At 35.1% G+C, this 27,500-nt stretch overlaps 1 protein-coding gene across 1 annotated transcript in view; it reads left to right on the top strand.

Moving 5' to 3' along the window:
• LOC115211034 overlaps nucleotides 1-27,500 on the top strand; it is a 133,667-nt gene that overhangs the window by 1,576 nt on the left and 104,591 nt on the right. Inside the window, exons 2-3 of the mRNA XM_036502622.1 lie at nucleotides 1,764-2,063; nucleotides 12,202-12,519. Coding sequence (XP_036358515.1) covers nucleotides 1,764-2,063; nucleotides 12,202-12,519 — 618 coding nt within the window. The remainder of the gene's footprint in view (nucleotides 1-1,763; nucleotides 2,064-12,201; nucleotides 12,520-27,500) is intronic.

Genomic DNA, 27,500 nt, shown 5'->3' with positions numbered 1-27,500 from the left:
CAAAATAGTTGCCTGTCTGAGATATTTCTCTTTCTATACAATGCAATCATACACAGACCCGAATATTTCCTAGAGAAGCGTGAATCTAGCAATATGCATACATACATACAAACATACATATACATATATATGCATACATATATATATAGTTAATATATATATATATATCTTTATATATGTGTGCGTGTATAAGCTGCTTTCTTTTATATTTCCTACTTCATTTGTAATTTCAGTGGTAATATTAACGGTTCTTCTATATTATCTATCGAACAGTTTTCTGTCTTGCACTTTCCTTCACTTTAGTTGTTTTGTTTGTTGATTATCTTATTCCTGTCTACCTTTCTTTATTATTTCTTCACATATAAACAACTGGAGATGTATATTTACGAAAGCGCACACAAACGTACATACACACAAACATAGATATACATATATATATATATATATATATATATACAAACACATATACATATACACACTCATATATATATATATAATATATATATATATATATATATATGTATATATATATATATACATATGCATATCTATCTACATATATATATACATACATATATATCTACGCAAATATATATATGTATATATATGTATATATATATATGTGTGTGTGTGTGTGTGTGTGTGAGTGTGTGTGTGTGCGTGTGCGTGTGTGTCTATATATACATATGTGTGTGTGTGCGCACGTATATACATGTATTTCTCAATGTATATCCTTTACAACTCATTGATTTTTCTGGAGCCTGTGAATAAAATGAACAAAATAAAAAACCCAAAATACAGAAAAATCTCTAATGCAAATATTGGTAGATCGTTGTCGAGATTCCAGACAAAATTATATTCTTAGATTCGTAGAAAATTACAGCTTTCTCCCCCTTATTTCTTATATCCAAATTGTCTGAAACCCCAGCCTAAATTTCTTTTCAGGTGAATCTAAATAATTGTTTTATTGTATTTGTGTATCGTCTGTAAACTGAAATATTGCAGACATTATTTCAATCCATTAAATAAACATGTTATTGATTCTACGCCAAAGTATTCGGTTCAGAGAGCGTTTGCTTGATATACTAATTGCAGGATGATCTAGTCTTTGACTAACATTTACTTCAAAACATCTGATTGGCAAATATTCCTTCGCCGGAATGTTATCTTCATGTTACTGCATTCTTACCGTTTCTGTTTTCTTCCTTTATTTTTCATGAAATGTTATGTTTTAGAACTTGTCTTCGATTCTAAAATGCTAAACGGAACCACTGAAGACATTCCTGTCTTGTTTGTTCTTCTACCAAGTATTTGTCTCCACAAAAGGTTTAAATTCGAGAGGCTAATGGCCGTAAAACTGAAGTTTACACCTCCGTTGCTCCATAACTGATGCAAAATGTTTAAAGCGTAATCCAACCAATCCTAACATTTATATCCATCTGTCTTTCATTTGGTTAAAATAGATGACATTTCTAAAGCATTCTTATTTGACGTTGAAAAGTCTTTTAGTTCTTGTTATCAGAAAAGACAGTAGATATTCCTGTCAGTATATTGGTAGTTATATGTCTGCCAACAGATTAAGTATTGGCTCAAAAAAGTAAATACTGAGTTCGATTCATTCGACTGAAAATTCTAGAAGGAGGTGCTCCAATATGGCCGCAGACTAATGACTGAAACAAGTAAAAGGTAAATATATATATATAGGAATCATAGAATTTGTTGCTTATTTATTTTACCAATAATTCCTTTTCTTCTCCTTTCAGCATCTGCATTAGACTCCCGGTTAGAATTCCGAAACAAAGATCCTGTCCGTTATACATTACTTTTGGGTAAAGGATTTCCGGAAGTCAAAAATCTTACCATTGCATTCTGGGTAAAAGCTAACGGCAGTAATATGAACCAAGATACCATTTTATCCTACAAGCAGGATCAAACTATCAACATATTGCGCATAACCAGTGGAAATAATTTAGTCTTTAAAATATTCAACAAATTTATTTCAACAAATATTTCGTTAGCAAATGAAGTGTGGACCCATGTTGTATGGACTTGGAGAATGCACGGTAAGGATTCGATTCATTCGTTAAACGTATTATTATTACTGTTATTTTCTTTGCTCAGCTGGGTATGTACTACGGTGTCAGCTGAGTGTGCGTTTGCGTGTGTATGCAGCTATGTTTTGTTTCACTACCGGGAATAAGAGAACTGAATAACCGAAGCTATTTTTGAATAAGCAGTCGTGTATTGTGGTTCTTGCCGTACTCCGTCTCCAAATGTAACAATCAGTCACTCATCAGGCGAGGAAGCAAGCACGTAGCTACCTCAGTCTCTTCCAATATGGCACCAGAGATGCCCGATGTAGGCAACAATTCCTCCGCCCAGTAGTTCGGGATTTGTTGAATTAGCTGTTGTGATCCTGGGTGACATATTTCTATTTTCCTAAATGCTCGTTCTCGCTACACCCTTCATATTTTTTTGAAACAGATGTAATGTCTTGCTTCTAGCAACTTCTGGTAATTTTCTCGCGACATCTTTTCTCATCCCCGCAGCTAATCCAAGACTTCTGAGCACCGAGTGAAAACTACTTCCAACAAATCCTCTAACACCAACAAGAAAGGTTTATTGCGTCCCTTCCTGCCATTGTTTTCACAGAATTCAGCCAACGTTTAGAATATTACAAATGATGCACGATTTTGGCGAAGATCCAAGTCCACTCAATTTAATCGTTTCTCTGTTGTTGTTCTTGTTATTGGTGTGTTTAAATCCACCAAATGGGAATCCGATTGATTAAAGTAAAGTCACTCATAGACATGCCCTGGCTATATGATTAGGTTCTGTCTTTTCTCGGCCAACTCAAGCACTCAGGAGTTACTTGTCACAGAAATGGCTGCTTACATACATTGAAACGTAGGTGTAGGCTATACATTAAAATAATCAACGACACACATACATCTAAATACACGTGCGCATACAAAGTCACATACACCCTCACACATACACAGATGAACTTACCCTGTTATGAATAAATACATATACTAGGGTGTTTGCACCCCCACGCACTATATGTATGTGTGTGCGTGACCCCTCTGTCCGGCCATCGCCATGATAGATCATTAGCCACTAAACCTTTTTTTAATTTTCTCTCCCTGTTTATTTCTGAGTTCCTTTCTGTTGAGTTGAAGAGGCTGATAGCATCATAAGACTTGGAAGGCAGCTCCTTGAGAAAGACTCTTTGTCTGATAACCTAAAATTCATGGCCAAAAAAAGTTGTCCGACTCTACGCAACGTATCATCAGATGAAAGGATGAGCAGATGACTATGCATGGATATATCAATAGAAAGCTCCGTGATGATAGTAACATCGATCATCAAAACAGTCTATCACGGACCAATAGTCGGATTACTACCTCCCACATTGAAGTATACAACAGACCTGATATAAGGATTTGGAATAGAGAAGAGAAATTGTGTACAATTGTGGAAATTAGCTGCCCAGCGGATGTTAACATAAAGCTGAAGATCAGCGTAAAAGAGAATAACTACGCTGAACTATTGAGAAATCTGCAATTACTCTAGCCAGATTACAAATTCAGGTTTATACGTGTAATTATTGGGATTCTGGGATATGTAGCACTCTGCCTAAATAGAAATCTTGAGAAATTAGGCTTCTCAAAGCCAGAAAGGAGAAAGCTAATTCAAAGACTACAGATCCAATCCATCACTGGAACTGTAAAAAACTGTAAAACTTTCCAGAAGTTTATTATTTCAATATATATGAGCATGTCTAGACATGCAACTATATGTATGTGAATATATACACAAAACAAAACATACACATCTGCACACATACATACATATATACATACATACATACATACATACATACATACATACATACATACATACATACATGCATGCATGCATACATACATACATACATACATGCATACATACATACATACATACATACATACATACATACATACATACATACATACATACATACATACAAAAATACCCTGTTGCTGATGTTGAAATTCCAATGAAGGAGGCTTGGATCTAAGTTAGAAACTGACTCTTTCTCTATTTGCAAGAAATCTTAAAATAAAACTAAATAATGGCATACATACACAGAAAATATAATTGATAGAAAATGGAATGAGAGACATTATTTAAAATCACTAAATTGTTTCGTCACATTTTTACACCTTTATCAAACAGGTGAGATCTTTAATCATCACAAAATCCAAGGTGTAGAATGAACCCCCTCAGGTGATTGCTTTAACAAGTTCTTTAGTGTATCATCTCGTCATAATGCTCGCCCCATACTTTGCGAGTTACACATTTTACATTTGAATACATGATAATCATCACACAATATATCACCCGTGTATTACAATTGAAAACATGTATCGAAACGATTGTAGTACTTTAAATTGAAAATGTTTTTGATGCCATTTTCTATCATTTATATCTATCTATTTATATAAACTTTACAGATACCATGGATTTCCTTATATATATCCAGTATCGGGAGCATACGTACAATTTTAGTTAAGGGAAACTGTGAAATGAAATGAGCAACAACTTGCACGCATCTTTGAAGATTGTAGAATAGTGCTCGTATAATTACATGCATACTTCTGTACATACTCATTCTCAAACATTCTACGTCAACACAAATTGGTAAATATAGACAGAGAGCGAGTGAGAGAGTAGGTGAAAGAGAGACAGAGAGAGGGGGATATGGAGGGAGAGAAGGGGCAGAAAAAATTAAAATGCTTCAGGCAAAATAGTCTTCGGCTTCCATTCAGAGAGCTAAGGTTGTATGTGTGGGTGCGTGCGTAGGGTGTGTATATGCATTTATAGACATTAGGTCTGAAAAACAAATCACAAGCACGTCATGTGTACGTGTATTTCCCGCCCCTTCGGGATGTACACAGGATTAAATATGGCGGATACTATCGACAAGTTTAGATATGGAAAATTTCCATGAAAACGGAATTCAAACTTTAGCTGATTGTTTTCACGTTGGCAGAAAAATTAATTGAATTCAGTAGATTGAAAATTATTTTTATTTCTGTCACAACAACAACAACAATAATAATAATAACATTTATAATAATAAAAATACGCGTAAGCTGTATCATTGGCATTTTCTCCGCTCGTTTCCTTCTTTCCATTTTCCCGATATGAAATAATTATTTGCGTGAATATAATAAATTGGTTGACTATCTATTGTTCTAGTATTGTACATCCGTACAATATCTAACAACAGCCTGTCTTTAAATATCTAGATGGACGTGATTTGCTTAAAATAACTCGAAAATAATGAAAAAAGAAAAGATGAAGATAATTTCGGATGCTTTCATCAGTCATACAAAAGATGGACGATCTCGTATTGAAATGTTTCAATAACGAAAGTGAGAGACCTGTATTCGCACAAGTAAGGTGTGGCGTGATATATTCAAAGATGTTGTCTATGCGAGCAATGTGAGGAGACTAGGTTCCATCCTTCCTTTTATCTCATATTCGATTCAGTCATTGGACTGCGGCCGAGATGCAGCAATGATTGGAAGTGTTTAGTCAAATAAATCGACCCATCATTTAAAGAGAAAAATACGAGTAAAAATTACGAATAAAGGTTCCGAATAACGACTAAAGAACTGCGAATAAACAAATACGAAATAAGAATGAAATAATAATGAAACAACAATAAAATAAAACTGAAATAAAAATAGAGACGAAAATAAAACGAATGTTAACTTTTCTTTCCTCGGCGAAAATTAGACAAAGCTACATTTTGCAAAAAAGGTAAAATCCGCGTTTGATAATACCTATGTATAGGAGGTACTACAAATAAATGTCAGAAAGTTCTACTGGTGTATCTATTCCTTTATATTCAGGGGAACCGGAAATGAATGCATCACGGTAACAATCCACTTTTATCGTTTTTTAATTTATTCAATCTATGTATTATCGCAAGCAACCAATCTAGTAAGTTACTTCTTTAGACTCTCAATTCGAATATTTTGGGATACCTTAGAGTTACGTTTTATATTATTTAAAATTTATCATTTATATTATTATTCTTAAATATTTGACGTAACATTATTATTTCATTCTTATTTCGTATTTGTTTATTCGCAATTATTTAGTCGTTATTCGGAACCTTTATTCGTAATTTTTACTCGTATTTTTTTCGCTAAAAATTTTTCTTCCTTAAAGGTTTTTTCCTTAAATGTTTATTCCTTGCGATTTTATTCCTTAAATTTTTATTTTTTATTCCTTAAATTTTTACTCCTTAAATTTCTATTCATTTGTACATGGTAAGTAAGATTATATTGTAAGATATAGAGTATCATGGAAGTATATAAGAGTTAGGGGTAGTGAAAAATGTTGAGGAATCCAGACCTGAAGATTGGGAGTATGTCGACCCGAGTAAGTACTGAAACTAGATACCTCTTATCTAATCAATTTCGACGTACTTTCATGAAACACGTGTAGTCTTATAAACGGAAAATACAGGATTCAGAATATAGTTAGTATAAGATTTAATTTTTAACAGTTTATGGAGTGGTCGGGTATAAAACCTTTCAGTGTTTATTGAGTTGGAGGTGGTTCTGTCTCTAAAATTACTTTTATATATACGAATTAAACATTGCGAGATGTTCATTTTAGTACACGTAATTTGAATGTCATTTTTGTGTGTTCTCGGAAGCAATATTCCCTAATAATTATAATATATATATATATATATATATATATATATATATATATATACTCTAGCAGATATACCCGGCCTTGCCCGGGTTAAATAGAATAAGGAAATTTAAAAACGCCGTCTAGATCTCGAAGGTCTCAGCTGTTGGTAGCTGAGATACCAACTTTCTACATTAATAACTTTCCAACCCATGTCACCATGGAACGTAGACGTCAAGTGAAATTTTAAAAGAAGGTTTTCAACTCATATATGTATATAAAGTAGATACGCGTATTTCAAAAACATATGTTGTGTAGCTTATTTCGTAACCAAAAAACAGGTACAGATTATAAGCAATGAAGAGCCGATTTTGGCGACTCATTTGACAGCGGTAGTAGAGAGCCAATCCGATGATAAATCTGACATTGGATCTTGAAAGTTTGCATGAATCCTGGCTTAGTTAAATCTATTGTGGCTCGAAATAATGTCATCTGTAGTCACGCGTTGTATTGTCCGATTTTGTTTTTGAAGTGCTTGGAATCATGTTCAGTTGATGACCAATAGCTCTGGAGATTAGGAGATTGCAGGGAGTTTAACCTTTTCAGCACTGTAGCACAGTACATGTGTCTCTCCAGGTCACTTGCTTGTTTTGCACTGTATGCACTCAGTTGTCATTGCACCAATGGAAACTCTAGCATCATCTGCATAATGAACTGCTGGATCATCAATGAAAGCTGCTTCATTGAAGTTGCTTCTCTGACCTTTGTTCTGCAGTGAAGATCCTATTCCTTAACAGCTGGTCATCACTTTGAGAAGATTTTGTAGTACACAGTCCGTTCATTTCTTGGTATACTTCCCTTTCTGCAGCTGTCTCTTTTTGCCTGGATAAAGACACTTTCCTTCTAGACATGGTTATATACATACACATAAATACACAGGTGCAGAAGATAGTAAACAATGAAATTAACTAGGTAACAGAAATTATATTTCTTAATACGACGGGTAGAAAGTAAATAAAAAATTTTTATGGAAACTAAAGAATTGTACGGGTTGAAACGAAAAATAGCAGTGAACCAAAGAGCCAGTATCGAAGGAACCAGAACAAATCCGTTAACAACAAAATAACACAAAACTGTTGCAAAAGTAAATAAGAAATTTTTATGGAAATTAACTAAGTGTACTGATTTAAGAGAGATTTTTGAAGTTACTTCCGTCAGTAAATTATGAACTTACTTTTATCAGTAATTCCGTCAACAACAAAAAAACACAAAACCTTGCAAAATTAAATTAGAAATTTGTAGGCAAATTTAACGACGTGTACGGATTGAAGTGAAATTTATGAATTACTTCAGTTAGTAAATAATGTGTGAAATTACTTTCATCAGTCATTTTTGTCAGAATTTTTGTCATTATTGTTTGTAAATAGTGATTGAAAACTTACAGAGAAACAATAGCGATTGAACTTTAAGTGAAAATAATGATGTCTGAAATATGAAAGTGAAAACAATAAAGAGTGAGTGAAATATATATATAGAGAGAGGAGAGAGAGATAGCTAGTTAGACAAATAATATAGAGAGATATATATAGATAAAACATAGACAGATAGATACAGAGATATAGATCGGTATAGAGATAGAGATGGATAGACAGATATAGATAGTGAGATATAGAGAGATGGAGATACGCGTGAAAAGCGGATACACATATATCTCTAATTTGTATATAAGGTGAAATTATAATACTTTTTTCTGAAAGTTACTTCGCAAAGGGTTACATCCATTCTCCATGTAACCCAGGGACAAGTATTTTTTGCCTTCAGCGGATGGGAGCGTTATTCATTAGGTGAAAGATTTTAAGAATCTCAAACCATCTCCGAACGTAAGTAATGTATGTTCCCAGTTTGGAGAAAATCAGTTGAAAAATACGGCCATTATAATGTTTTACACACACACAACCACCCACGCACACACACACACACACACACACACACACACACCACACACACACACAGAAAGAGATTTATATTATAGATATATATATATACATATATATACGCACACGTACAACGACACGCGCACTGACATCAATTTATATAAATTTCCGTATGATCTTCTGAGCCTCAGCGTATATTTGTTTTTATACTTCCATCTAGCTATCTATCTATCTATCTATCTATCTATCTATCTATCTATCTATCTATCTATCTATCTATCTATCTATCTATCTATCTATCTATCTGTCTGTCTATCTATCTATCTATCTATCTATCTATCTATCTATCTATCTATCTATCCATTTATCTGTCTATCTATCTCTCTGTCTGTCTGTATATGTATCTATTTGTCTATCTATCTATCTATCCATCAATCTATCTATCCAGCTATCTGCTATTTTAAAGTAGTAAGATACTTATTCAATACAAAGCAAAACTTAATCGAACTCCTTGGATGTCAACCACCACCGATCACTTATGAGGCTCACCAACGCCACAAACGTCTGTAAGAATCAATATGTGGTTTGTACAACGTTTACATGTCATTACCTGCAAGCTAACCGAATAAAAAGCTTGTTTGCTCAATATAACAAGCTGTTGCTTGTGGGCTATTTGTTTCCGATACATTCACGCTCAAAGCTAGCAGCCTATTTTTTCCTTATACATTCATACAGGTTGTCTTTTATTCGCTTAAGGCTTTCATTCATTGCAGTGCGGCCACGCTAGAGCAGTGCTATTCAAGGTTGGATTCGATCTCATCGACCCCTCGCACATATTTAGTTCGGTTAGACTATTTCTCATTCTCTCTTTATCGAACCGGCAAGTTTTCGTCCTGACATGAAAAGAAGTACCCGGACATACTGGTTTTCACCGGATAACTTAATCAGATGCTAGGAACAGAAGCGCGCGCGCACACACACTGATAGATAGATAAACAGACGGACACACAGATACACACCTAGATAGATAGACAGAAAGACAGACAACTAGATAGATAGATAGATAGATAGATAGATAGATAGATAGATAGATAGATAGACAGACAGACAGCTAGATAGATAGATAGATAGATAGATAGATAGATAGATAGATAGGTAGATAGATAGATATGTTTCTTTATTAGCCACACAGGGCTGCACACAGATAGAACAAATTACAAGGTAGAGCTTTTCTTTTGAAGGTTTAAAAAATAAAAAAAATAAAAAATAAAAAATAAAATAAGAATAAAATAAAAAAGGGGGGGTCGATCAAAAGGGATCGTAAAAGGAGAGAAAGAGGACAAAAAAAAGGGGGGGTTAAAAAAAAAAGGGGAGAGGAAAAAATTGATCAATAGGGATCGTTATCACAGAAATGTCAATATGAAGTGTAAAGGGGAGGACAGGTGAGGTTTACCCGTGGAAAGAAAAGCCTACGGAAAAGACCACGGTAACCTCGGTCAATGAAGTCACATGTTATATTTCTTTTTTTTTTTTTTTTTTGCAAATAAGCAACTCTCTGTATTAATTTTTACGGTTCATAGGATCATGCTCAAGGTGGCTTCGTCATTCATACGTGCCATCCTTAGATAGATAGATAGATAGATAGACAGACAGACAGACAGACAGCTAGATAGATAGATAGATAGATAGATAGATAGATAGATAGATAGATAGATAGATAGATAGATAGATAGATAGATAGATCATTAAACATGATTACATCCTGTCTTGGTGCCGGCCTTTTTAGCTGTACAATTTTTCTGGTTTCTGAGAAGAGTTGATCAGGAAGAGTTCTCATGCTTGTTGTTGTCGTTATTATTGCCCTTTGTGTTGCCATTTCTGTTCACATATTGAAGTTTCCTACTGATTGTCACTAGTACACCATCCTCTCCCGTTTATTCTCTACCGCTACTATAACGGCTCTGCTTTGCATAGCTGTCTAGACTCATGCTACCTCCACTTTGCTTAATACGTTAATCCACTCTATATCTCTTTTCTCCTCTCAATTTCTCTCTCTCTCTCTGTATCTCTGTTTCTCTCCCGTTCCCTCTTTCACTCTATCATTATTTCTTTTACTACCACTCTACCACTCTCTAATGCAATGCATGACGAGAGATATCAGCCGAACAACCACCCGGCTATTATTACAGACATATGTTAATTTGAGTGTATACTCTATTAAGTTGATTATTCTCGCAAACATACATTGTGAAATGACGAAGTTCCTACGGCCCCTTCTGGATGTTGGGGTTATTTTTCATTTACACCGCATTTGTTTTGTGTGTTCGTACCAATATCAAAAACAATTTCTCAACTTTAAGCCCGATGAAAGGGCATCGCAGCAGTTGTAATTATTGATGGGAGATAAGTCAGGAAGGGAATCCGAATATGGAGAGTAAAGAGAAGCCTTAGATTATTTCAACTTCTCGAATGGATCCGGCCTCAATTGCCATTTGGTCATTATGATACGACCTTGAGAGGAGGAGATAAATTTTATAAATCAACAATTTATATTATAACGTATTTGATATACAAGCATTTAGCTATGCTGTTCAGATACATGCCATTAGCCTCCCTGCATTATTTATCCTAATCATTTTTGTTTAAAGAATATGTATGTTTGTGTGTACTTCTTGTTTTGTATTATCATCATACGAAGAGATTGGTTTCTTTTTTTCGTCGTGTTTTACAAAAATGTAATTTGGACCAGACACATTCAGTGTCATTTTTCTATTAGCTGTTGTCTATCCAATACACTGTTTGAATATAATATGATAAATTAATTGCCTATGCATTGTTCAATTATTCAGTATTCAAGACGCTCAAAATACAGTAGCAGCTTGTTCATAAATATGAGAGAAATGTAGAATTTTATATATTAAACATATAAATAGCAATCTTTTTGAGTGTTTTGCGTATAATATTAACTTGAATATAAAGTGAACGAAATAATTTTGATCCATCGAAACACAGATCCATTGAGTGTCATATTTTTATTGCCAAGATGGCGACCCATTTGCTTTAGAATGCTCTTTCTAGTTTATTTTATTTAAAACAGTATAAAAGCCATTTAATAACAGCTTTTATAGACTAGGCATATGCTATCAGCTAGCTCTGGGTCAATGTATCTGTTGCCATATCGCTTGTTTTTGCAATGATAATGTCTCAAAGAAGAAAAAACATGGACGTCACGCAGTTTCGTTTCTATTCTGTTGTAAATTATTTTGTTCATGCGTACAAATAGCGTATATTGATTTCAATGCAGTTTGTATTGTCTTATTATTGTCAACAATTTAACCATATAATTTTGTATTAAAATGATGAAATATCATAGTTGATCTATAAAGAGATATGTGTACACAATAATAGAGTTCACAAAAGTAATTAAAACAACAGAAAAATATGTGAAAGCACAAAAAAGCCAGTGTATTGATTGATGTTGTAAAGAAATTATAATTCTATAAAAAAAAAACTGAATCAGTGACTTTGCGGCTATATTAATATGTTTTGTTACTTTTTTTTTCAGATGGTAATTGGCGTCTTTACGTCAATGGCACGAAAAGACAAAGCGGACGTGGTGCATCGGTGAATAAAGCAATTCCTTCGGATGGAGAACTGGTTCTCGGTCAAGCTTCTCGAGAAGGCGCTTATTTTGACACCACTTATGCTTTTGTCGGTGATTTAAGTCACTTTAACATCTGGGATTATGAAATGAAGCGCCAAGCAATTCGAAGCATGTATCAGTCCTGTGTATTTATGCATTGTGGAAATGTTGTCCAATGGGCGGAATTTCGCAGTGGTACACGAGGAGCGATGCGTTTGCGCTGGCCTTCAGGGCTTGTCAGTAAGTATACATCTCGTTTTATGTCACACTGATATCACACACTTTCCTATATGGTATTTAATATCGGCAATATTTAGATGAAAGGCCATCTTATCTGATTAATATTCCGAAGCTGTAATAGTTAATCTGCAAGTCGCCGGTTTTGAATACGAAAATTATGGTTTATTGCAACCAGTTTGCTGCAGAAACATAGATATTCGTTAAATTTATCAGTTAATCTCTAGGCTTTTACTATAAACTCCTGTAAGTAACAAGATTAACTAGCGTCGCATTATTTTATATTCGACCACTTTCTGGAAATATAATTGGAATTTTCCAGTTAAAACAGTAGATCTAAGATGTAGAGTATGGCATTAAGTAATAAACTTAGAACATTTGCAGCAAAATATTTATTGCTTTTATTGGTGAATTGAAATAGAGCGAATATGCTTAGATTGTCATATTATCGACTCGTGATTGGAAATATATTACATTAAGGCCAAAGCTTTCAACGCAGCAAATGCCTGCCTGTTTCGAAGAGATTAGTGTCAAAGGCATTTGGGGCATTATGCGCCGATAATCTGAAGAGATTAAGTACATGGAAATTATCGGCAAATGCATTTGATGAATCGACCAACGGAATTTAAGTGACTGAAATATCCATCTATTAAGAAATTAGAAGCGTGGCTGTGTGATAAGAAGCTTGCTTGCAAATCATATGGTTCTGGGATCATTCCCACTGCGTGGCATCTTAGAAAAGTGTTTTCGACTATAATCTCGGGTCGCTCAAAGTCTTGTGAGTGGATTCGGTAAGCGGAAACTGGAAGAAGACCGTCGAATATGTATGCTCTGATTATTCCAGACTTTAAAAGAATAAGCACTGGGCTCGATTCATTCGACTAAAAATCCGTCAAGGTGATGCCCCAGCATGGCCGCAGTGTAATGCCTTAAACTAGTGAAAGAAAATATATAATAGAGAGAATTGCGGAGAGAAATGATAAAATTCAATGGGGGGAAAAAGTGAGTTTCTTTAGAAGCAATATCGGTAGTAATTTCGATTCTAAATTATTTGAAAGACTTTGCGTCTGTTCATCTGAAAATGCAATTAGTGTTTGTAGCGACATCTTCCTGAATCTAATTTATGTTCAAGCATAATTGAGTTGATTTGTCCTTTACCTATCACAGTGTGTGTGTGTGTGTGTGTGTGTGTGTGTGTGGTGTGTGTGTGTGTGTGTGTGTGTGTGTACGTGTGTTTGTGTGTATGTCAGGGGTGTATACTTGCCTATGTATGTGTTCAGTCGCGGACTGGGTCTAAAAGTATTGGTTGCCAGTAGACTAAGGGGGCCCACCCGTAACTACAATGCTATCGTTGAATTTTTCCTTTTTCTTTTAAAGTATTCTTTCCAACAGTCTACAAACACAGCCAGGCTGAAATAATTAATGCATTTTTCCAGTAGTGAGTAAAACATTCTCAAACTTGAAGGGATGGGCTCCTTAGATACTAACATGAGCCCCCATGTATGGATTCTAATGGCACAGGGGCCCACTTGCCATCGGGCAAGATGGCAAACTGGCCAGTCCGCCACTGTGTGTATGTAACAAAAGGTTTTACTAAACGAATTCTAAAATTTAAGATGGCGTCTGTATAGCATATTTCCGAATATTTTTCAGCCAAGCCTTGTTTTGATGAGTATGAGGCTGCCACAACATGTGACAAGCATTGCAGCGATGTCATTGGTAAGTTCAGAAATCAATTTTCATTATTTACTAAATACGCATTCTCCTTAATGAATTGAATGCGTTCTTATGTGCGTTTTTGTTTATTATTTGATGTTCTCTTCATAAATGCGTCAACAATGCTAAACAGAGACAATTCTGAAAGACATGAAGTATACTCTGGACTTAACTAGAACGTGATTAATATAGAATTAATTTTTAATATATGTCATGAAGTTCTGTACACACATTGTTCTGAGAGAAGTCCACTCGTCTGACTGGCATTCTCTCACTAACGGACACCCTCCAGACTTTGGCCTATAGATATACTTTCCCCTCGGGCTCTCTTTTCTATCGATACTATAACAATCTCTGCTCCTCAGCATTGGCTACTCTCATACCTTCATCCTTCAGTTACCACTCAATCCATTCGTCTCTCCATTTTTTGTCACCCTTGCTATGTCCAACCCTCTTATTTCCTCGTACCTACCTATTACGCCTGATTCTTCTTTCTTAGAACATGGGGCTAATGGAGTTTCCTCTCTACTGGTATTCACAGTTTAAACGATTTACTAAGTTCGTGAATTTCCCGCGTCTCTGAAGCCCTGAAAGACTCATGGGCCAGGCATCTTCTTTAGGATATCCAAATTTGAACAAAATATATTGAACAGGAGTGGCTGTGTGGTAAGAAGCTTGCTTCCCAACCACATGGTTCTAGTTTCAGTCCCACCACGGGACACCTTGGGCAAGTGTTTCCTGCTTTAGCCTCGGGCAGACCAAAGTCTTCTGGGTGGGTTTGGTAGATGGAAACTGAAAGACGCCCGTCGTATATGCATATATATATTTATGTGTGTGTTTTTTTGTATCTGTGTTTGTTTCCCATCACCGCTTGATAGCCGGTATCGGTGTGTTTACGTCCCCGCAACTTTGCGGCACAGCATGTAGACCGTTAGAATGAGTACCAGTGCTCTACTGGCATATATATTATCGATCCTAAAACGATGAAAAGAAGAATCGGCCGCATTGGCATTCGAACTCAAAACGTCAGGCCGGAAGAAATACCACTAAGTACGTAGTCCGGTTCGCCGCATTTCAAACTGCTTTTCTTGATAAACCAGAACCGACCGATTGTTCCGTGAATGTAATACAAAGGAGAATTTAAGGTGAATCTAAAGTGAAATAGTTAGAGAGTTCATAAGGTACTGAACTATTTCATTGCTTCATAATCGATATTGATATCGATAAAATCAATGTGTTTTCCTCTCAGAAGTAAAGTATCTGAAGCAATTGAGCGGCTTATGTTGAAAAGGCTTGTAATTGTTAAACCTTTCAAAATTACTTAGATGCGCGGTTTAAGCTGCGAAATTTATGAGGACATTGCCAATGTACGCCATTTTGTGTTAAGATGTAATTATCGCTTTGTCATAGAGCTATAGGTAACCCTGATCGTCTTTTTCAGTGATTCTCTGAAACTGCTGGGAGGGAGCGGAGTTGAGGAAGCGGGTGTGAGGATGATATGTTCAGACCAGAAAACACTCGCATCACATGACATTTCTCTTTACTAAATCAGGGATTATCCAGGGCTTACTAACACCAATTTCCTTTTTTACTCGCAGCATTCAGCCAACATCTTTTGTTATCTCAGATTTGTTGTCACGACTAATATTCTTGAGCAGGTTTAGTAATTAATCCAAGGTTTAAATGACTTGTTGGTTACATTAAGTGTGTTAGAAATAATTATAGTTCCACGATGATATAATATAACACTAGACATTGTGTAGCATTTCGGTTACATTTATGGAAACCATACATACATACATACACATATACATATATAGAGACGACAGAGAAGATAAACTGTGCACAGTAGTGGAAATTAACAGCCTGGCGGGTGGTGACATAAAGTTGAAAATCAGTGAAAAAAAAAACACCTATGCAGAACTATTGAGAGATCTTCTATTTCCAGATTACAAGTTCAGGTTTATACGTGAAATTATTGGTGCCCTGGGATATATAACACACTGCTTAAATAACAAACTTGAGAAATGAGGCTTCTCAGAACCAGAAAGGAGAAAGCTAATTCGAAGACTACAGATCCAATCCATCAGTGGAATTGTAAAAGTCTGTAAAACTTTCCAGAAGTTTATCATTTAAATATATATGAGCATGTCTAGATATGCAGCTATGTGCATGAGAATACATACATAAAACATACACACACATACATACAAATAAAAATACCCTGTCGTTTGTGTTGAAATTCCAATGAAGGAGCCCTGGATCTAGGTTATAAACCGGCTCTTTATCTATTGGCAAGAAATCTTGAAATAAACTGAATAATGACATATAGACATGTACGTATGAATATACACTTACGAACATGCATTCATTTATGCATACATTTAAATGTACATTCATACACATATACATTCATACTTACATTCATACCTACACACATTCGTTTATTCATAAATGCATATGTAAACACCGTGTCCTGGGATAAATACAGAAAACCTTCCTGTATAGACAAGGACATGTACATGGAATATTGGTGGAACATTGTTATGAAAGCATCTACCAAGTGCGAGCATAGCGCTGGGCAAGAGAAATAAATTTATTGTCTGCTACCCAGACAAATGGTGCTGTATTAAACTAAATCGCGTAAGCTGATTCCGGATCTGGACTCAGAAGTGCTGCAGTACGTCAGGACTTTGAGTTATACTTCAGTTTTCTTTGAGAAACCACTACTGTTAGTCATGCAAAAGTAACAATCAGAGACATGATTGCTTGGCTCATGCCATACTATTGGTACAGCAAAATGCATTCTCTTCCGTTTTCCATTCAGCCGGTGTGTAAGTCCTAAGTAACACACTGTGCAGCATATATGACGTGCCCACCTCTTGTCTTGGTCCCCAACCTTACACCCGAAATAATATTTATAGGCAATTTTTAATTTGGTGGCAATGTTCTTCTGCACAGACATAACAAAAGTTGTCTGGGTGATACACACAGCCTCTCCTATTCATAATCTAACACTATTAAAACAGTAATCACGCAGTGCGAGAGATACACATAGCATACGTGATGGCTGGGCAAACAACACTGACGTATTTGGCACTTGCACACAATACCTCAGCGCCATCTTTTGCTAAACTAAATAATGAACTTTCTCATCGTTTGTTTTATTGCTATTATTTTTTAAATTTTGAATTAAGACCGCTTTTCTTTTAACAAATTTATAATATGGCCTATATCTAACCGAAAATTTAGTTATAATCTTGTGCATCTTTACAACTCAAACTCCTGATGTGCTAGAACAATTCTGAGTGCAGATTCGGAACCAGCAGCCTTGAATTTGTCTCAAACACATGCTTTTACCCCAGTAGCAAAATCTTTGTTGTCCAGTGTAATCAGACAGACATTTTTATTTGAGACAGGCAAGAAAAAATATACACCATCAGAGAGACAAGCTACCACGATGGTGTGAATATCTCTTCAAAAACCAAACAGAAAGAGGATAACAACGGATAATCGCATCGAAACCATCAGCTTCTATATAAATATGTGTACCAATGGTAATTTGTGCACTTGGTTTTGCGAGTAAATACCTAAGTGACAATCTGTAAAATCTGGAGTTTTAATTCCAACCACATTAAAAACGCACATTAAAAACACAATCTGTAAGCGGAGAATAAAAATATGTAAGGATTTCTCAATTTTAGAATGTGAATGTTGTTTTTGCTATCAACATTTCACTGACGGAGTTTTCTATCTTTGTTACAAATGAGCTTGAGAAAGGCAATCCATTTCACATTGTTCTGTTGTATTCAAATGAAAATGAGTCCCGGACAACTGCTGTTGCAGCACACACACACACTCTCTCTCTCTCTCTCTCTCTCCTTCCCTCCAGCTATTGCTCGTTGTTCGCACGATGAAAGGGTGGAAGAGTGTTCCTATGTCTACCTGCCTCAGCATTGACTCATAGATACAAATTAACAGCTACGATTAGATTGGAGTAAAGATTGTTTGCCAACATAACATGGCAGTCCTGGTTTAAGACGAATGTTCCTGAAATTTAACCCCAGGAGACATCGTCTCCAGCTGGCTATACGACACGATCTGTGTCCTTATATTTTCGAACAAGGACACATATCGTGTCATAAAGCCAACCGGAGACGATGTCTCCTGGGGCTAAATTACAGCAACATTCGTCCTAAACCAGGACTGCCACGTTATGTTAACGAACAATCTTTACTCCAAAGTACTGTTGCTGAATATCTCTCGTTGTGAGATTTACAAATAGCAATTTTCTAGGATTAGGTCATCTGTTATAATCTATTTACATCATGGGCTCATGAAAGAAATATTGCTTTCAAATTTTGGCATAGGGCCAGCATTTACAAGGCGTGTGGTAAGTTGGTTACAGCAAACCCAGTACTTAACTAGTACTTGTTTTATCCACCTCGAAAGGAAACACGGCAAAGACAACCACTGGGAATATTGTACTCAGAACATAAAAATGAAAGAAATGCCGCGAACTTTTTGACCCGACGATTCTCGTCATGAAAGAAATATTCGTTTTCTACTCTAGGCACAAGCCCCAAAATTTTGGAGTAGGCGGGCCAGTCGATTAGATCAACCCCAGTACGCAACTGATACTTAATTTATCGACCCCGAAAGGATGAAAGGCACAGTCGACCTCGGTGGAATTTGAACTCAGAACGTAAAGACAGATGAAATACTGCTAAGCATTTCGCCCGGCGTGCTAACGTTTCTGCCAGAAATATTGTCGGTGATACGATCTCCCGCAACACGATAGATAAGTTGGAGTAGTGTAGGTGAACGCAATACTTGTCTGTCCCTATCTCGTATTTATAATGTCTTATATCATTTACATTACATAATATATATTTGTTTCAACGTATAAAGTTATTAAAATAATGGCACATTAAAATAACAGATTAAAATAATCGGTGAAACTTAGTTGAAAATAATTTCCTGTGGAGTTTGTTGTTCCATTTTCATTACTTCGTCTGTGTAAATAAATTAAGGATGTATTTATCAATGTATTATCGATTATCGATTGATATAACTTTTCTATAGAATGATAGACTGAATTTTCAGCTGTTGTTCTTCATAGAAATTGAAACGGTTTGACAACAGTTTCAAGCACGATATATATATATATATATATATATATATATAATATATATAGCCCGCAGAGCATATAAAACAGGGGGCGACTGATGAAGGGAATGCTGTTTATGTTGCTTGTTACGTTTCTCTAATTGTTTCTTTCGTTGTTCGAAAAAAGTACGTTTTCCATGCTCTTATTTTTTATGTTCTCGTTTCTCATTTTGTTCACGCTTTTTTGACGTCCTGTACCCAAATATGCATGTATATATACATATATATCTAGGCATGTTCATGTATGTGTGTATATATGCATATATATATATATATTATATATATATATATATTACCTATATTTATATATATAGCCATTTTGTTACTGTAAGGTGGCAAATGGAACTAAAAGCGGGAAAGGAATAATCAGTTCGTATTATAAAACATTTAGCAACACCTTTCAGAATCGACGAATGAAAGTCAGCGTTATTAATTTTTGGTAAAAATGAAACTCTACCATTATACGTAAATGGTTGCAGTAGTTTGATGCTGAAGATAAAAAACCCTTATCTCTAGTCATCGGATCCCAATAGCATAATTATAGCAATATTTCTGACGGTAAAACTAACAACAAAAATAACCGTATACTTGGAAAAGATTCCCGCTGCACGAATTATTGATATGATTAGGCGCCGTAAGCCATGATTTGCGGTTACTCAGTTTTAGGAGAAATGGTTCATAGTCAGTCAGCAACGAGATCAATAATGAATTGAAATAGCTTCTTGCCGGTTCTGATTTTGAATAAAGAAACAACATAGCAAAACTACCGAAAATAAAGGAATAATCATTGGAAGAATTAAACAAAAGAATAAATAAATACAAGAATAAAATAAAAATAAAGATAATAATAATAATACAAGCAATGAAAGAGAAAAATGAATATTTTTGCAGAGAAGTGTTTCTGATTCGATGAATGCACCCAGTCAATAAATAAGGACAGCTTTGTTAGTAAAACACTCGGTGTTTTATATTGCTTCGAGTTAGTGGCGTAAAGTAGACTGATATTAGATTCAGGGAAAGACGCATAGATTGCAAATAGATAATGCGATATATATATATATATTGCTTCCGTGCATATATATATATATATTTATATAAATATATGTGTGTGTGTGTTTATATATATATACATATATATATACATATATATATATATATATATATATATATAATATATATATATATATATATATATGAATATATATATATATATATATATATATATATATATAATATATATATATATATTATATATATATGCAAGGAGCCCGAATCAAACTATTCTAAATAACAATAACAAAAATATTAATAATAGTATATTGTGAAATTTTCTAAATGATAGAATGGAAGTCACATAATTATGTGTCATTAAGATTTCGAACCTACTGTGATCGAACCTACTGTAAAGAACTAGAAGCTTTTTATTTCTTTTTTTCGCACACAGCAATTGTTAGTTTCCCCTATTTTTAATATTACGTTATTGCGTTTTAAAATGAGGATGTTATAGATTGTTCTTCCCCATAACAAATGAATGCCATTTAAAATATGTGAGAAGTAATGCGCTGGAAAATAAATATCAAATATAAAGCGTGAATAAAAGAGATTTGAAAGCAAAGTATAACCAGAATAATATTATTTTACACTACATTGCGTATGATAGCCCTAACTTGGCTATAAACATAATATCTCTTACTATGAATGTTTAAGGTTAAGTTCATTCCACATTACGTAAAATTTATCTGGACAAAATACTTTATTTGAATTCCCCACAAGGAACAATAAGGCTAATAGCCTTATCTGTTCCTTTCTTTAACCGGGATAAACATTAAACAAGCTGAACGAGGGTCAAGTACTTCTTGCCAGCCGTGACACGATCCTGTGCTTTTTGGTAGTGCCTAGGACAATATTCTAAGGCGACGGGCTGCAGAATTGTCAGGACACCGGACAAAATGTTAAGTGGCATTTCTTCCTACTCTTTATCAGTTGCGTTCAAACTCTACCGAGATCAACCTTGCTTTTATTCCCTTCGGGGTCGATAAGATAGAATACTAGTAAAGTACTGAGGTTAATATAATCGACTAACCCTCCCCTTGAGATTTCTGATGTTGCGCCCAGCAACGCAGGGTGACCTTGGAAAATCGGTCACTTATACACCATGGTAACCGAACAGCCAGCTTTATGATTCTTAGAGCTCGAGAGAAAAAAAATAAAGAAAGGACTACATCCTTTAATGTATTATTTTCGTATAACATCAAAAGGAACAATTTGAGGGATTTGGCTGCTGTTTTTAGAATGTGGAATGACCACGTTGAGTCCTACAACTTCCTGCTGAACAGCATGCATTGATGTTTTATGGTGATCAAACGTTTTCCCAATGTTCATGAAATGGACATTGCCTGTGCAGGCGAACGGTGTGCCACACGTCAAATACCCTTGTGGTCGTAGGGCAACGGGAAATGAGATGTTTCGCTCAAGAACACAGCGGACTCCCTGCTCCACGGATCGAAACTATGACCATACGATCGTGAGTATAACATCCTAACTGTCAGGCTACAGTGCTTTGCATTAAACATCATAGCTTTTGCACTTTATGTTTGTAACTTCGTATGTCATGGCCGTCTGCCGGACATCATGAGTGTTATGGCAGCGTCTTGCTTTCTCAAAGTTGTACCTTCTTTCCTCGAAGAACATTATTTTTCTCTCTGTCAAAATTATTCTAGAGAATCGTAAATATCTGAAACACTCATGAATTTTACTATGTTACTGCTTGCTGTTCAAGTGAAGACTGATTCAATTTGTGATACTCTATAAAATTATAATTCTTCTTTGTCGCTGGAAATGAATTGTTCTGCCATATTGATAAAGATCCGAGAAGATACTAATAAACAATATTTCAGGTGGATTATTCCATAGAGGTCGACTTTGCCTTTCATCTTTTCGGAATTGATAAAAGAAGTACCAACTGGTCACTGGGGGCGGTCAATGTAATCAGCTTCCTCCGCCAAAATATGAAATCAATATTGCAGATGGATGTTTGGAACCATGTATGAAGTGCTGTCTGTGGTTTTCGTATCTAGTATATGATTTTAAATTGTATAAGATATGACCAGGAAACAAACTTATCCCGACGCCACACAGTCCAAGGGCATTCATGTATCGACTCGAATATATTTGGAAAGCGAAGTACAGGTGTTAGTTTTTATAATTTGTCTCTCAATTAATAAAGTCTCCCTACTCATTAAAGTTGTCGGTTGTTTATGAGTACGATTTAATTAGAGATACCTTGCAAATAATTTCCTTTATTCATTAAACATATCAAGCTAACATGAACTATCTCTTACTGCAGATATTAGTAACGTGTTCTGCATTTTAATTAGAATATCTACCATGCTTGAGAGAAACCAGTTTAATTAAAACCATTTAAACATCATATTTGGAAATCGTTATTTGCTGGATATCTGCGTTCGTTTTCTTTTTGCTACTTTCCGATTGTAAATTCCTGTACAAAATAACCGATCGATTAACTTAATGTAATCAATACTATTTAGACATTTTGTATTCTTTGTGTGTTCTCCAGTTCAGAAGAATAAAAAGTAACATGTGCACATGTTACCGTATCCTTATCATGCTTGGCAGTTACGCTCTACATTCCTTTCCCCCGTCTCTCTCTCTCTCTCTCTCTCTCTCTCTCTCTCTCTCTCTCTCTCTCTCTCTCTCTCTCTCTCTTTCCCTCTGAACTTCACTTCAATATTCAATACACGATTTAATGTTTGCTCTTTCTGACAGAATATTTGTATCTAAAGTTGTTCTGTGATGTGAGATAACGTCCCATGGTGTGAATCTCAGATGTTTAGTATTACAAGGTACAGTCACAAATGTGAGAATATGTTCTGTTTTGTAGAAAATAGGCATGTTAGAAGGTACATTCATATAACTGCAACATCGAGTGTAGGGGGCCCTAAATACGCACGGCCATGTAAAGGCACTTCAAATTGACTTTGGCACATCCAGAAGCTACAGAATATGGTGCTTATAATTATTTACGACATTGAACAATCAGAAAATAATGAACAAATCCCTTCGACATTTATCGTAACCCCTGAGATTCAGGGAGTTTCAGGTTGTTTTGTGAACCTGGATATTTCTAGGCAGGTGTCTTTCTCTATATTTTCGGAAACAATGACCATGGGGAAGAAATTACAGTTGTAGAGAGGAGCAGGCGGTCAACTGCTCAGTGAAATTTCTTGTAGGTGAGATAATAAAGGTAGCTGGAATAATAAATTAAGACGTGGGTTTGGAAAAGTGTAGGCAAGCCTAAAGTTCAAAGCTAAGACTGAAATTACGGTGACAGCTGGCAGCAGAGCAGGTGTAAAACAGAATTGAAGCTTGTTTGAGCTTGTACGTTCTTTCGATCTGTGAAATTGACTTTATAAGTATGCAGGCAAAGATATTTATATGAGCAACGTCCATAGTACTCTACTGTATAATCAGGCAGTTTTGCGAAGTAGAACTTACCTGAAATTTAGCAACTAATCAAGATTAATGTATTATCTGAGGAATAGTTATCTGTGGGCTGCAGATTCCGTAATGCTATATAAGCTGGCTGAGGATGAAAGCACACCAAATATTGTGAGTTTTATTCCTTATTAATAAGTTTCTTTTCTAGCGGCTATAGTTACCTTGCTGTTCATAACTAGACACCGCGAAAGACTAGAATGTTTTCTTGGAATTATCAAGGCATTCGACATGGTTGATGATGGTATGAGATATGACAAACTGAGTGGACATGGTATGGCAAGAAAACATGGGCAGCGGCTGCACAACTTTTTAAAAGGTAGATGTTAGATTGTCGCAGTTAATGTTGCTCTCTCTGAGAAGAGATCACTTCTGAGCGGAGTCGCTCACAGAACTGTACTTGAACCACTATGGTTTGTGGTTGTTCTGTAAGCCATACAGTCATCCACACTCGCCAGCTCTGCTCAAAATACAAACATATCGACAGCCATCAAGGTCTCTGATACATCCTAAAACTGCAGAAAGACTCAGAGGCAATACGAGAGAGCATGCATTTCAATACTGAAAATTTTCAAGCATTCTGCTATCGGCCCACTAATAGATCGAAATTAGACTACACAAGACGAAGGGGTAATGCAATTCCTGAGTGAGAGTTGGTGCGTGACATAGGAATCCATATGATTAATGGTGCATCATTCAATTTTTATATTACTAAGATGGTCACATTGTGAATCGAGTGGCTGTTTGGATTCCGAAATCATTGTGAACGAGAAAAAAAAAAGAATAGCGCACTACTCCTTTGGAGAGCGTTGATTCATAGTCACATAAAATACTGCTGTCGATTATAGTCGCCAAAATGCGCCAAACTGTGGGTCTTGAAGGTATCCAGTGTCACTAGACAAAGGAAATCGACTCGGTGCAACAAATGAGCTAGTTGAGAAAATTAAGGGAGAGAAGGCGCGAAATGATATGCTCTGATATATGTTACGCACACGCAAACACACACACACACACATCTATATAAATAATGATACAATGTAACAACAAAAGAATGAAACCTCAATATCAGAGAAGGAAAGGATCTGCTAACGGTTTTTTATTTAAATACTTAATAGCGTTCTGTTTATCATTTATGCAGTCATCAAAATTGTTATAATGTATTGTTGTTGAGATAGGTTCTCTTTCTTTCCTGATGAGATTACATTATTTTACACCGTTTATTCTGTCGGAATAAAACCAATATTGTCTTCGAAACATATGTCGAAATTAAAATAATTTGAATAACATCTGCGTTAACTCAGATTTATTTACTTATACTATACAAATTACTGCACATTAACTCGGAGTTTCTACCTTTGAATAGGTCGCTACATCCTTGTTACTTGCGCGACTTTTGCTACCCTGGTAACTGTTTATTGAAATTTCCATGTTAATGGTAACAAAGATAATTCATTCATCCATTTACACGCACATATATACATAACATACATATATATATATATATATATATATATATATATATATTATATATATATATATATATATAATTATATGTGTGTGTGTGTGTGGTGTGTGTGTGTGTGTGGTGTGTGTGTGTGTGTGTTGTAAATGTGACCGCGTGTGTACCGTTGGCGATTTTTCCTCCTCCGTCTTCCCTTCCTTGGATCTTTCCCTTTCCTATGGTTTTTCGAAGAGCTCCGCTTCGAAACGTTAAATCCTCCTTCTTTCTTTCCTTTCATGAGCGTCCAATAACACTATACTTGTTCCACGTCCTGGCTTTGTTGTGTTTTCACTTTGCGTTTTCATCTTTAGATTAACTATATATATCATTAGAGTTGAATATATTCAAGGATGTAATCTTGTTTTCAATTTTATCTATATACCCAAACTCGTTGCTTCTTGGCAGAAGGATGTTCATGATATAATATATATATATATATATATCGATATATATCATATATATATATATATATGCATAATATATATATATGATATATATATATATCTATATATATATATAATATATGCATATATATTATATATATAATGTGTATATTATATAATAAATTAATATATATATAAGATACATATATATAACTATATGTAGATTTTATATATATATATATAGATATATTATATAATATACATATATATTATATATATATATATATATATATATCATATACATACATACATATATATATGTATATATAATAATATAATATATATATATATATTATATATATATAATATATATATATATATAGATCATACATGTATATATATGTGTGTAATGTGTGTATGTAAAGGTACATATGTGTATGTACCTTTTCGTTGCCAGTTCTTGCTAACGTGCGATTTGTATAAAAGTATTTTACAAGAACACATATGTATATTTTGTGACTGTTTGTATGATATTTCGATAAACAAATTCTGTCTTCCTTCTTATATTTTCTTGCGTTTTATGTTTTGCTTTTCTTCTCTTCAGTAATTATTCAACTGTTCGATATCCTACCAATATCCAATGATTGTTTTCTGCTTGAATATTTCCATTAATGCAAATATTTCATAGGTCTATATTCGTTATTTATTATCATCGATGTAGTATTGTATGAAAGCTTATACGTACAGAAGCATTGTTATTCAGCGTTTTAACACCGGTGTAAATTTTCTGAAATGCCGTGAGAGTGTGTATTCCTTTTTGTGACAGCATCATTATTAAATTTCTTGAATACAACTTGAGGGTTTCCTTTCTTGCACTTTGTGGATATTTTCTGATAATTCTCAATAATGAAACTGAAGAAACAATAGCTTTATATAAAAGCTAGCATTATACAATTTCATTTGCAGACAGGTATGTCGTGACACCCCGTCGGTTACTATGACGAGGGTTCCAGTTGATCCGATCAACGGAACGGCTTACTCATGAAATTAACATGCAAGTGGCTGAGCACCCAACAGACACGTGTACCCTTAACGTAGTTTTTCGGGGAGATTCAGCGTGACGCAGAGTGTTACAAGGCTGGCCCTTTAAAATACAGGAGAAGAGAAACAGGAAGAATAAGTCAGAGAAAGTTGTGTTGAAAGAACACAGCAGGGTTCACCCCACCACCCCCTGTCAGAGATCGTGGAGCTTTAGGTGTTTTCGCTCAATAAACACTCACAACTCCCGGTCTGTGAAACGAAACCGCGAGTCCGCTGCCGTAACCACTGGGCCATTGTTTCTTCGCAGCCAGGTGTTTAGTTGTGTTATAAGAAATAAGGCTTCGCAACCAAGTTTCGATTACATATAACAGCGTCTGGAGATTTTTTCTGTTTCTATAGTTTCCTTTAGACTTGTTAATTGATGTATGGTAGACAGAAACACGCAGAAGATCGTTGGGAATAGACAGAAAGATGGACGCTTAGATAGATTCATGAATAGGCAGACTGACAGAGTACGAGAAACATATACACATGTATGTAAATAAACATATATTTATGTATACTAATTTATAATTAAATAATATAATTATATTAGAGAGTACGGATTGACGATACCAACACGCTAGAAAAAGACCAAATGGCTCTAAAACCACTTTAAT

This window comes from Octopus sinensis, linkage group LG4 (assembly GCF_006345805.1).
Source record: "Octopus sinensis linkage group LG4, ASM634580v1, whole genome shotgun sequence".
NCBI classification, from domain to species: Eukaryota; Metazoa; Mollusca; class Cephalopoda; order Octopoda; family Octopodidae; genus Octopus; species Octopus sinensis.
Note: the sequence above shows the minus strand (reverse complement) of the source record. Positions and strands in the feature narration are given on the sequence as shown.